The 14,122-nt window shown below is 42.4% G+C and overlaps 1 protein-coding gene across 1 annotated transcript in view; it reads left to right on the top strand.

The window, feature by feature from the left end:
- Positions 1–14,122, top strand: part of tanc1b (tetratricopeptide repeat, ankyrin repeat and coiled-coil containing 1b) — a 102,029-nt gene that overhangs the window by 17,378 nt on the left and 70,529 nt on the right. The window contains exon 3 of the mRNA XM_053440146.1: positions 13,232–13,423. Coding sequence (XP_053296121.1) covers positions 13,232–13,423 — 192 coding nt within the window. The remainder of the gene's footprint in view (positions 1–13,231; positions 13,424–14,122) is intronic.

Genomic DNA, 14,122 nt, shown 5'->3' with positions numbered 1-14,122 from the left:
ATGGACGATGTGACAATTACTGAAGCCAAAGAATTGGCCTTTGCAGGTGGCTGGCTGCAATATAGGTCATAAACTCTGCCTCCTCCATGTTAGCGTTTCAGAGATGGGTCAAACTAAAAAGTCAGAGTAAAAAAAAGAGTTGTCCATCTTTATTTACTGTCTATGTGTGTGACAGAAGAATTTTCTTTCTAGCCGGAGTTTTTTTTGTCTGGATCGGTTGAAGTCCTCCAACACCACTAAGGGAAAGCTCAACACCAAGTTCATGATCACAGCGAGCTCTTTCACTGACAAACACACGGTGACTGACATTCCTCTCAGACATCAACAAACACCGCTCAGGACCGAGTTTGCCCGCAGGTTCAGAGTGTGTCGGAGTGCCTGTGATATCCTGGTTCTTCTAAGTGAACAGCTGGGTGGCAGCCTCCTCTGCAGCCATGTCTACCACAGCCATTTTGAGACATGCTTCCTCCTCTTCCTGCGGCTTGTTGGAAAACTCCCTCGCAGAGTTCTTCCGTCCTGTGGGGAAGCTTTTAAGTTCTCTTTTTATTTGGAAAACTGCTCTAATGCCTCGAATAATCTCTGTGCCAGGTGAACTAGGAATTCATGATGCACATCTGGTATGACAGTTGGTATGGTGAGTAGGGAAAGCACTTTGTCAATAAAGGGACATTTCAGAAATTTTGGAAAAATTAATTATTTTCATGAATATGGTGTTACAATATTGTGTAAGCACTGAAGTTGTAAGCACTGAACCAAGACAGATACAAACAAGATGCACGCAGTCAACCACGGGATGTCTAGACCACAGATTATATACAGTACGTGACCTGCACAGGACAGAAAGGCCGACTCTTAAGCTATGCCACACACAGATAGAGAGAGAGAGAGAGATGCACAGAGGGAGAGACGGAGAGAGAGAGAGAGAGAGGCAAGCAACCTCAAGAGACATGATTAACATCCTTTGATTAACCATAATAAGCAGTGTTTAAACCAGAACCACTGACTCCTTTATCATCAGCTCATGGTTTTCCTTGTGGAACACACTTCATACTGAGCAGCCTCATAGGGCTATGAAGCTGGGGTTGGTTTAAGTTCTCCATTTGAGCTCTTAAGACTAAACATTCTGTGATAAATAGACTTTTTAAATCCGTTTCACTTAAAAAACACATAAGTTTATATAGTTATTCGACTGTACACTTCTGTTCTCCTCACTGTAATTAAAAGAAAACGCAGCTGACAATAGTGTTGTGGGTTTTCGGCCTGTGTTTGCTATTTTTGCTCGTAGTCATGTTTATCTAGATTTTCATGTCCAGACACTAGTGGTAGGGTTTAAACGGTGCAGAAAAGAATACACCTGATTTACAAAGGAGACCATTGAGAGGGCAGACCTGCAGGGCTATCAAAGCGCTTTGCAGCCATCAGGCAACGATTAGCAGGGCGTAGCTCAAACCACATCGCTCACACACTCTCACACACACACAATTGTGTACACAAACACACACACACACACACACACGCCCACAAACCTCAGGTGTATCCACATTAGACACTCCCTGTCTCTGCTTCGGAAAAGTAAAAGAAGGGCTGTGGAGGACAGCAGTGACCCTGGTCTGCCAGTCTCACTGTTTTCTGTTTGGGTTGACTTTTACAACAAACACTGGCCTGGGCTACATTTAGCTTTCACATCACATGACTTATGACTTAGAGGAAGAAAGTCTTTTAAGGGCTTTGACGTTTATGATCACATAAAAAGTGACGTATAATCCAAGAGGTAGTTCATTCTACTTAATGTAATGATTTATATTGATCTAATGTATGCTCTGCACCTTGTATTTAACATGTTCAGATTTTATAGTCCTTCACCTTATGTTCTGCACTTTAATGTAAAATAACATCACATTTTGAGTAGGTGAGCATGATGATCAGGCTGAATCACCATTTCATTTCAATTCTTCCCTGTCAGTTTGTTTGTTTGTCAGCAGTATTAAACCAAATCAGATTTCCAAAAGTAGTCAAAGGATGGATTATGTGATTGGGTGTCTTGACATATTTATAGATAGTTTGCATGCATATTTAGGGAACTGATTTAAGAGTGTGTGTAATTTGGTGCAACTTGAATTCAAGGGGACTGTTGGTCCTTGGTGTAGGCTTTACTGAGAAACACTCTAGTTTTTGGGGTTTTGATAAATATATGGTAAATAGTCTGTTTTTATACAGCGCTTCTCTAGTCTTGTTAAACCACGGTACAGTTTTGCTGTTCACCCATTCACTCATACATTCATACAGTGCATTTTTGTGCAGCACTTTATCTATCATACATCACTTATTTACAGAAATTTGGGGTTCAGTGTCTGGCCCAAGGACACGTTGGCCCACAGAAGACGGGAGACTAGACTAGAAACTGACAACCCTATAGTTAGTAGACAACCAGTTCTACCTCTTGAGCCACAGACATTTCATTTGATTGTGTTGCTATATTAGCGAGGGAAAAACATTTTACCATGACTGTTCCTAGTGGCAAATAATATGTATCTTCATGGCAAATGAAGAAATATGATGATATATTTTTTTCTATTTTCAATATAATTGTAAAAGTGGCTAAGATGATATGTTTTTGCGCTGTATTTAAAACTGTTAATATGACTCATTCATGTATTGGTTCATTTTTTCTTTATGGTGGGATGAGATGCATAATTTCCATCCCGTGCTTATTTTTTCGTGACATCCAAAGAGAACACACAGAGGATAGCTAAATGGAATAACGGATGGTCAAATCTGGCGCTCCTCTTCCTGCCCAGCGGCTTCTGGCTGGGAGGAATTTGGAGAAATGCTTCCCAGAGGCCCACTGTCTGCCACTGCAGCCAGTGATCACTCTCCATTACCCTAATTTGGCTCTCACACACTCAGCATCCGTAGTGCTTGTGTGACCTTGGAGGCGATGTGCACAGCAACGGCAGGCGGCCAAACAAATACACGAGGACTCCTGGAAGCAGCGGGTGATGTCATCTACACCACAGCAAACGCAATCAGTCATCGCCCTGCGTTATCTCCCCTCCCCGATCCATGGGCAAATAGTGTTTTCATCCCCCTTCTTCAAAGAAGAGGAAAACGTGTTTATCAGTGAACATGGCGGGGTGTTTTTAGATGGTCTTTGAAGGCGGTGATAGCGTCTGTCGTGGCAGTTCATTGGTTGGAGAGGTCAGCTGGCCACAGCTTTTTCTAATTACAGCGTGACCTTCCTGGGCTGACACATTCCTTCTGTCCGATTTTCCACTTTGCTTTCACACCTCAACCATCCTTTGTGATCTAAATGACCACTTAGTGTTCCCCCTTTATTCAGACGACTATCCCGTCACCTCTAGTACACAATTAACCACAAAATGTTTATTCTATTTTATGTATTTTCCCATGGGTTTTAAGGGTGGTATTTTTGTCACATATCGCCGTCTTCCTATGCAGACAGCGACTCATGCTGTCACAGTGTCTGACTCTCAGTAAAGTCTGTGTGGGTGTCTGCGGAGACCTCTGGTCAGTCTTGGGATTTGGGGGGGGCTTTCTCTGTCCCCTCTCCAGCTTTACTCTGTCTTTCTCTGTTCTGCATTTCTGAACACAGAGACTTTTTTTCTTTTTGCAATTGTTTCTGTAGATGAATGTCTCGCCATCTTTAGCTCAGGAGGGTTTGAGACAGGCCGAACTAATGACCTCGGCTCCTTTGTGCCAGGCCTCAAAGGAAGAGGGAATGGAGCTTATTGTAAAGGGGAGCAGTTTTCCGGACAGTGCTCCCTCTTCATATTTATATCACATTTTAGATTTAGTTTTTCAAGATCATTCTTTTATTTGAAACTTAGTTGGCAAAGTTTAGTAAAGCCCATCGAAAGTGAGGTTAAGAACTCGCTGAAGGAGTTTTTGTGTCAGGGGTATTTTCCTTTATTGTTAATCTTGAAAATAACAAACGGACATATCATCTTGTGCTAATGGTTGAAGATGTTCCTGTCAAAACCATATGTAATTTATGTTAAAGATAGCAGAAAGCTTGGCAAAGATTTGCCTCTGGCCATGTTTGCTTATGGGATTAGGCTCTTTGGAGGGATTGGACGGAGAGCCTTTGTGCAATATACCGTCCATTTAAAATGACTGAAGAGGCTGTTGTCCAGGAGTTGGTGGTTTTCTCATGACCTCACCTGGCCCCCAGAAGGAGCTCTGCCTAATGATCTGTGCTAATGGTGGTCCAAATCTCTTGTTGTACCAGATCTCCATGGCAACCCACGACCCAAGACTATATTGCAGTTGCACCATGAGACAAATTCCACTTTTATTTTTCTGCGGGAGTTTGCTTTGTACATACTCATACCAGATATGAGTCAACAACTGGAATTGGAACAGTTAGGAATTGGAGAAAGGTCGACTTGGAATTCAGAAAATGTGTGGCAGGTGAAGGCTCATGTCCATCTCTCATCCGACTGCATTGTGAATCTTCTACCTTGAAGCACAGTTGCCTCAGCTGTGTTTGCTGTGTTAAGATGATTGATCATGGTGAGGACAAGTGTACTTGGTCATCCATCATCCATCTGTCCTTTGCTTTGACTGTACCAGCTGTTTCCTTGGTTTGTAGAGGACATTGCTGTAATTAACCCCATGTACTGTATAACCCATGTGAGCAATTTTATGGCTTTAAGTTCAACTTCTTTATTGTGCCTTTCATCTTACACACAAGGTAAATATGGAAGTGAGATACTGCTCGCTAGTGCAAAGTGACAGTGTTGTGGTGCTTTGTATTTTAAATCAAGTCTTGGTCTGGAAGTTACCGAATCATCATCTTGTGTCTAGACAGTTTATATTAGAAAGAACAGAAGAACAACATAAAGAAAACACTTTTAAAAGACTGATCGTCAGCAATGTTGAATTTCCCCACAGTAGCCATTCTTTACAAGGGTCCATTCACACACACACAATTATTACCTCTATCAGCTTTTATTCCTCATCACTGTAAAAAAATGTCCACATTTAGATTTTTCAAGTTTTACCTAAATTCTAACTCACATGCTCACAAATAATACTAACTCATGATTGGTAGAGCCTGTATCAGTGGGACTTTGATACGCCGGCTCTATTCCCAAATCGCTACTGCGTAAACTCTCCAATTTCTTGATAGTGGGAGGAAATGGAGATGCACTCTCCATCTTTTTATACACATCTATGGTGAATACACACTAATAGCTTTTTAAGACCTCTCCATCAAAGAGTTTCCACTTCGACTCACTGAATGTGGGCCATTATAAACTAGTTTTGTGTCTTTTCACCATTACAGCATACCCTCTCTTCTCTGTATTGACTGGTCAAGCAGGTCATCAGTATTCATAATAACATCCTATCACACAGAAAATGGTCCTCTGTCATATCCTTAATTGGTATCCCTTCTGAGTCCCTGCAAGGATTCTTGAAAGAAAAGCATGATAAAAAATGAAATTGACGATTTATGAAGAAGAATGGGAAATGTCATGGTGCCTGTGAGGTGCTGCCCTTCACCTCCTCCTCCTCCTCCTCCTCCTCCTCCTCCCTTTTCTATTCTTTCTTCCCCAGGACACACACACAAGCACACACACACCACTCCCTGTGAGTCTCTCTTCCTCATGGGGCCAGTGGGGAAGGCATTCCAGAGCTCAGGCCACTGCAGAGCTGTACTTCAGACGCAAACCATGAGATACAATCTGTCTTAGCGTTTTGAGTCAGAACATTTTTGCCATCTTGCCTTGCCTACAGCAGCTTAACAGCAAATTTGTTTCAATCATCAAGTACCTATGAATTTCGGCTGAGGGTCTTCAGAGCTGCGGGAACAGTCCCTGGTTCCTACAAGCTAAAAGTGAGGAGGCTGTCTTGAGTTGTTCTCTCTCATTAGAGGCCACCAGCATAGATGAGTAATCCTTTCAAACCAGCTAAAGAGTCAGTCTGTAAACTTCATGAGTTAGTGGAATTTTGTTGTTGCAGGCAAAATGGACATTTCGTGGTAGAAAAGATGCCAACGGGGAGGCAGTGTTTTAATATACTTAACTTACAGTAAACAAAAGAGGGAAGGAAAGAAAATCAGACGCTTCGAAGAAGAGAGGTCATATTGGTTATCTTTTATACGCTTCATGCTTGATTCTGCACCAGACATGAAGACCGGGTACAAGATATACAAGTGAAAACTGAATGTGTTGCAAGAACCATCACAGATAATTGGCTTTAACATTTATCTCATGCCTCATTTTGTGTTCTACAGTTGTCAGGTTTTCTGGCATTCAAATGGTCTTTTGGGAAAAATCCTTGATTGGTAGCTTGGCTTTACCTTAATAAGTCTTTTCTGTGTTGTTTTTTTGGGTGAATTTTGAACCACACATATTTACATCTTATTAACATATCAGCTCTAATTTGTCCTTCATCATCTCAGATGACTCAAAGTGAAGACCCTCCCCCCACTCCATAGTCCTCGTTGTCTGGCGCTCTCTCTTTCCTCTCTGTGGGTCTTTGGGTGTTAACCATGACAGCTTTTGTGAGACTGTCACCCTGGTCTCGGAAGTACACAGGGAATCCACATTGGCACTCAGTCTAGCGGGAGAATTGCCCCTTTGGTGGATTGTCCTATGGTCATCGTGCATTGTGTGTTGACTGAAAGAATCTGCATTAATTATAGCCTTTCTGCATTCTCTGCTGTCCATAGAATTAACTAGTGAGAAGCTAATGGAGTATATGTGTGTGTGAGTGCTTGTATGTTTGTATACAGTATATATGTAAGCGGAGAGGATCGAATGATATGGATTGTATTGTTTTGTATGAATATTTTGTTTGTGTAATCAACATTTTCCTACATGCTGTATTACTCTATAGGCAAGAGATGGGTTGAATTGAATGTTCCTTTTCCTTTTTGTTGATTCAGTTATTCTTTTTGTGGCATGATTTTCGGGATTGTGCTCCATTAGTTTGGCAGTTTAATAGAAGATTCCTTCACAGCATCTTAGCTCCTCCATGACAGTCGTCCTGCACACAATGCAATCACAGTCCAGGCTGTTCTCCTTTTTGATCCCTACAAACAACAGCGGCGTCCCTCTCTATCTTAAAGAGCCTTTTGAAGACTCATCTCATCTGACAGCCCCTCCTCTTTCAATACCTCTCAAACCCTGACATGCCTAACAAGCACGTGATCTCTGCAGCAGAATTTATACGTTACGTCCTGCCTCCTGCATGCTCCTCTCCCTCGCCTGAATAATGCAGAGCCATTTCTGTTGCTGTGAAGGCATCTGACCAACACAATCTCCTGTGGCAATCTTTCATATGTGTCCACGTTACTTGGTACTCTGCAGTTTTTTGTGGTCTATTAAGGTTTTGTAAGAATCAAGGTTGTATCGTTTAATTGATCCATTCACGACTCTGCTTGACAATGGAGGGGGCCTGTATCTTTCAGTGGGCCCATACATTCCCTCAGAAGGATCAACAGATCACATTCCATTGCACAGATTTACTTTGGAGGGGAAAGGTTTAATCCCGATTTATGCCCATGTTAGACATTTGAAAGCATTCAGCTGTGTATATAGTGAGTAGCATGATAGCAGGGGAAACGTAGGATGCTTTGGCCATGTGTGAAACGGGAAATATTTTTTAATTTGTTTCGGCTGACTTTTATTTGACAGGGTTGAACTCTTTACCTTGTCCCTTCGGTAAAGGCTGCGCAGGACCCCTATTCATTTCTGACCGTAATCACAATGCAAATATCGCTGTGGCAATGAAGATACTCTCATCAGAATACAGTCAAGATTTATTTCCATTTCCTTTAGTTTTAATGCAGAGTTAAGTTTCTATCTTTAGGACATTACTGCATTGGAACATTGGTTTGGATACACATTTAGGCTTGACCTACTCAAATAATTGATTTGTGCTTTAATGTTTATTTTTCTAAATCAATGTCTTGAAATAATATTGAACTGTTTTCATGGGCTGGGCACATGCTCGTGGGCTCTGGCCCTTCACTTTGATGAGGAGGAAAGAGACTGTAATCATTTTTACATCATCTCAGGGCAGCAATGTATAATTAGAAAGGGTTGATTTCCTTGACCACAGCAGGGTCTGAAATTGCAGGCCTTGCCCGAATCCAGGGTTTAGGAAAGTAACTAAAATAGCGCTGGGTGAGTTTCTGTACTTGTGTCCCTCTGCGTTATATAGTATCGGTCAGATGGCAGCGCAGTCACCGTGACACGCTGCAGCTGATTCACCAGCACTTGGACGACCGACTTTTATGTGGCGCCTCATGTTTTCAGAACCAACTACCAAAATTACAACTTTGCCATAATCTCTTTAGCATGCAGTATGGCTGAAACCTGTATCGGCCACGACCTGCTATGACTGCAGCCTATCTCACCGTGCACCCTACGTAGCCTGAGCTAGCCTCTATTAAAGTCTTTATAGTGGGTGTGTGTTTATAGTGTTTCCCCTGTTACCATGCTCACCAAATAATCATGAGTTCTATGTATTCTGTGATAAAAATGTAAATTTATTGTTAAAGTTGTCAGTTGGCACAAGAGGGGAGATCTGGTGCTGCAGGTATTGGTAAAGCAGTTATTATCAATACAGATAGGTAGCAAGTGTAACGCATCTAGCAAACCCATATGTAGAGACTTTATCATCTTCATGTTGTATAGATACTTTCAATGCATTGTTGTAACTAGTGCAGTGCCTGTTTGGAATGGGCTGTTTTCTAGACCTGGTGATGCTGGTGGCAGTTTTCTTCCTAAAATTCTTAAAGTGACCTGCAGTAATGTTGCCGGGGGAAGTTAAGACTTGCTTTGGGTCCAAAAATACATCATCGATCATTTCTGATTAATTCAATTGGTACTAACTACCCCATTTTCAAACCATGAGAAAAGAAACATTGATGTAAAAGACTTCCCGCCTCAAATATTCTATATCGGCATATTTAACACACACTCACACACAGACACAATTTCCTAAGGACCCATATTGGACATCCCCTCTAAGGAAGTGTGTGGCTGCAGTGTTTCCCACTTAGGTCAGGGTCACTGCGGGTCCTGACCTTGGCTGCGTGACCTTTGGGTCAATTACAGGTTTCTCTGTGTCTGAGGGAATTCAAAGGTGTCACTGCAACCTTTTCGCTTCCTGGCTCTGGCATTCTTCTTTGTCTAGGCACCCTTTAAAACACAGGACACCTTTTGTGTGCTCCTACCCCCCTCCCACCCGTGGTGAGGCGGAGGCGGGGAGAAAATGGGTCACTGTTTCTGATTTGACCGGCATCCCAACAACACTTATTCCCCCGAGGAGAGGAGCAGGATGCTAATAGTAGCTTGTCTCTCGCAGTTCGGGTTCTTTAGTGATTTCTGCAAACCTCCTGCAGACAGGCGTCTGTGTTAATCTGCTAGGCAGCACAGTGCTGAACACGGAACCCAAAGCTTATTGTCGTTACTGTGGTTTGCCACATCTGCAGTTATGATTTAGCCGGATTCGCTGACGTATGGTCTGTGTTATTAGTTTGGTACTACATGTTATCTTGAGGTTGATAATTCATACATTTTAATTTGTGGCTTTGATGAGTGGGCAACTTTGGTGCCGCAGAATAGATTACTGTACTTTGCTGTTAGACGACTCCGTGGCCAGAACGATCTTTCCATGCAAGATTGGTTCCCAGTAAAGCGAAACCAGTTTTTCCATGGAGGGCTTGGATACCGCCGAGTGAACCAGTAGCCAGGTACTGTCGTTTTGGAGTCGTGTGCTAAGTCATGTGTGGAGACTGTGGGGAACCATTTCAGTGAGGAGAACTGTATCTCACCAGGAAAATGTGGGGACGTCTCATGCAACATGTGAGTTTGATTTGATGAACAATGACTCTGTAAAAGAGAAGTGCTGGCTTGCAATATAAGACGGGAGGCAACTTCTATTTCTGGACATGGGTTGTGTTGTACATCATTTTGACCAGCTCAACAGTTTTTTTTCTGTTTTGAGATTACTGTAGTTACACGGGGGGGGGGGGGTGGTCTTTACATGGGATGCAACAAAGAACCTACCCCCAACTTTCATGGCTTTAGTCGGCTTGAAATCTCAACTTACCATAAGGCTTGTGTTTCAGAGCTGCTGGTGGTTTACCATAAGCGTGGTGGGGTCCAACCACAGGTGAGGTTTTCTGCCTCAAGCTGGAGCCTTGCAAACCTTTTATGTAGCTGGCCATTACATGGATGCTGCGTTTTCCTCTTGGCATCTCAAGCTGCTCAGTATTGATACAAAGGTATTAGACTTACATTAGATTTGTATGATAATTCCTCAGGTCAGAGAAGCTCATTCAGTGAATTTGTGTGGATACCATTGCTAAGTAAAACGTTTGCCTGAACACACGTATGAATACAGCCCACAATACAATTTTCTGAAAAATTCACGGCGAGCACGTGACTGATGCAAAACTGGAAGAATACAACTATCTCTGGATGAAAAAGAGCCATAAATGAACAGGATACCGATGAAGATTTCAACTTGGAAAGGTTCGAGAGGTTTTGTTGTTAAGGGCCGACGCGTGTGTCGGATGTGCATCACACAAAAATACTTTCCTCAGCTGAATTTTGAAGTCATGTCCTGGCTCTACCCAGATACCAGCCCTTTCTTGAATGTACTGGAAACGTTCCTGTTCCTTGTGAATGTGTATGACCTGGGCAATCTTCTGCTGCATCCCTCATATGTGAGAAGAACTTATGCTGGCTGACTACACAGGAAAGTGCAGCAAACTAATGTACAAAAATTCCCATTTTTTATATTCCAAAAATGTTCTAAATAAGGTTCATGATGAATATGTCTTAGGGGAGTTCAGGGGCAGTGCAGGTTTTCCATGTTGGGCTTTGTTCACATTTTCTGCTGCAACTCTGTCATGGAACACTGTATACAGGCACAAGATGAACATGACTAACATTTCTCAGTAGCATCTGATAACAGATTTTTTTTACCCCTAAATTACTTTAAAGTAACAGGCAGCCACTGTGCTTTGTGAGTTAGATGTTATCTTAAAGTCAGTGGTCAATGACACAGCCGTGTTTACTCGGCTGATTGGATGTCCTTCTCTTGTGCCCCGGTGGCATGAGAAACGTTTAACTGGCCCATGACCCTGGGTTTAAATACATAATATGTGCTGCTGTGTTTTTTAGCATCCAGGTCTTTTCTGCTTTTTCCCACCCCTGCTAGCAAGGAACTTACCTCTGACGTCATTTTCTGGCATGACATTCTGTAATGTTTGTCACACATTCTTGTATCTGGAGTCGAAGTATGCCCTGTTTGTTAAATCGGAGATCTTGACTTCATGCCAACCGGCAACATGTGTGCGGTGAGAGACATTTCTGACAGGATGCGTCACTCAGAATTTTTAACTCTGGTAAACATACTTCACTCAGCTCAGTTCACGTGGGACAAATTTATTATGGGATACGGAGCATGAACTGAGTTGATATTTGGCATCTGTTCGGCTCCTCATCGATGCACAGCTCAGCAAGGTGGAGACTGAAGAATGATGCCGGTAACAGACAGACAGACAGACGGACGGAGCCCTCAGGTGTATGCGTGAATAGAGGTGTGGTGGAAGAAACTCAGTCTTGGCCATGAACCAGCTGCTACAGTGAGAGCACACAAGTAGAAGGTTCATGGACGTCTTAAATAAACAGCCTTATTGCAAACAGTGTATTCGACACTGCAGGTTGCTGTGCTGAGATGAATATGTCAGGGGAGTAATAAGGATTGTTATTCCACTAAAGCGGCTTTCTCTCAAGCCTGGAGTCCCGGAATCGATGGAAGCTTCTTCAATATTTTAGTTTTCTTGCTTGAATCATTTACAGGAAACGTCATTAAGGAACCACAGTAGTGAATTCTGAAATCCACCATTAACCCGGTGGTGTAAGCTGATGAGTCAGAAAGCCTGTGCGGCTATGTGTGTTATGTTGTTGCATAAATACGTAAACAACAACTGTATGAGTGTAGAAAATTGCATAACACTTCATGGTTTTTGAAACTGGGCTGCCATCAAGATTCTTAAAAAGCTGACCTTATGGGAGGTTTTCTACCTGGTATCCATGTGTGTTGAATTCAGTATATACTCATGAGTCCTGTCCTGTCTGAGCCAAGATGCGTTCTGCAGCAAAATAAAGCTCGGCCAAGGTTTGTCTCTGGGGTTTTTAAATTGTGTTCCTGACCTTCAGACTCAGGATGGTAGTAAAAGAAAATGATTTGGTACATTGTTCCAGTAGAATCCGCTTCAAGGTCAGTTTGGTTGTCTTTATTTATCCAAAGTCTAAATATAAAGCTTTCTTGAAAGTATGGTTTCTGTATTACATGAAATCCTTTATAATAAGACATGGTTTAAATAGTAAAACAATTTTGTACATCTCAAGACATATCTCAAAACATCATTTATCGTTGTGAGGACTAAAAAAGATACTTCTCCATTTCTTGTTGTGTTCATGGATTTTCCTCTGACTCTTTCTGACAGTTTGCAGTATTACATTGTTTTCCCTGTTGAAGCTTTAACCCATTTCTTTTATAAACCATATTGAATCAGAATCCTGAAAACACTGGGTCTGTGGGAAGGAAACATGTGAACATGCCTCTTACAATGCAGATAAACATGATGTATTTTGCAAAGGGGTGAGGCATGACCATGTGGGAGATGGAGATTTTTTTCAACATTCTGACAATAATACTTCTATTGATTTCTCAGAGAATAATTCATGGATCTTGATGAAATGTCAGCCACATTTAGGGGACTAATATTTATTCATATTTAATTTGTTGTAGATCCAAATAAAAATCGGGAAATGCAGTGTTTTGCGCTTAGCAGTGCAGGTTCCCCTCCACCGGCAGCAATCTAATTCTGCCGGAAACACTGATTCAGCCTTGTGCACACAGTGCTTATTAATGTGTGACACTACATTCACATTCCACATTAGCGCTTTGTTTAAGAATTCTCAGAGTTTTAAAAACTCTGTCCAAGAGAAGCACTCTGCTGTTAAAAAGCTTCACTTCCTTCCACCCTGAAAACGCTGCACTGTGATTGGTACAATAAAAGTAACAAATATGCCCATGTAAGTGCTTGTTTTGAGCTACTGAAGGTCTGTGCATACTGGAATTGACTGTGTAGAGTCATGATGTCAGAACATGAGCTCATGCCACAGCTATTGTTGGCTATTGCTATCTGTAACCACCTTGTGATTCTCTTCAACAGGTGATGTTCACAGTCAAAGAAGATTCCCACTGGAGGGAACCCCCCAGTCCCAGGGGCCTGGCAGCACTCTCCCTAATGATGACATTTTCAGGCTAAGCCTCGCCAAGGGAGTGTCCATGTCTCTGCCCTCATCGCCTCTGCTGCCACGACAGTCCTACATGATGCCCCTACGGCCCAGCAAAAGATCACCAGGTACAAAATCGGGTGAATATGCTGCTAAAATTTGGGTTATTGTAATTATACTTTGCACCATTTCATTAGTAGCTTCATTTGTCTCCATGAGAAACCTGTAAACGTGAGGACTCCTGTCTATGTTCAGTTGCTTCTGTACGACTCTTGAGCATCTGACATCCCTCCAGGAATGACAGTTGCCCTCAGCAGCTTTTATCTCACTCCTCTCGGAAACATGTCAAACTATTCTGGATAACTGTTCCTCTCAAAGAAATAAAAGTCACAGGGAAGACAGGAGGATGAAGGCATGAGGATGAAGACAGGAGGATGAAGACCGGAGGATGAAGGCAGGAGGATGAAGTAACAACGTTAGATGGACCATTCTGGATCCCACTGGTTAAAGAGATTTGTTTTTGTCACTTCATCCCCGTATTTGATCACCTTGTGTTGAAGTATAACTCCCTACAACTGTGCCGCGTGTTTACACTTTACTGGCTCGTAATGGGCGAGTGTTTACACTGGATTTAATTGTGTGTCTCTCCTGGGCTGTGGTTGTCAGCAGCTGTGGGGTTCAACCTGAGTCTTTGTGTTCTGGAAGTCTTGGCAAAGAGGAGAGAAATCCTTTAAGTGGTCAGCGTGGCCCCACTCACATGTGGCACTCATCTGTGGGCTATCTAGCCTTTGTTTAGAGTGGTTACAGCTTTGATCTGTTTAGTGTAA

This window comes from Pleuronectes platessa, chromosome 14, assembly GCF_947347685.1.
Source record: "Pleuronectes platessa chromosome 14, fPlePla1.1, whole genome shotgun sequence".
NCBI lineage: Eukaryota > Metazoa > Chordata > Actinopteri > Pleuronectiformes > Pleuronectidae > Pleuronectes > Pleuronectes platessa.
The sequence above is the reverse complement of the archived record's forward strand: the minus strand, read 5'-3'. Positions and strand labels throughout refer to the sequence as shown.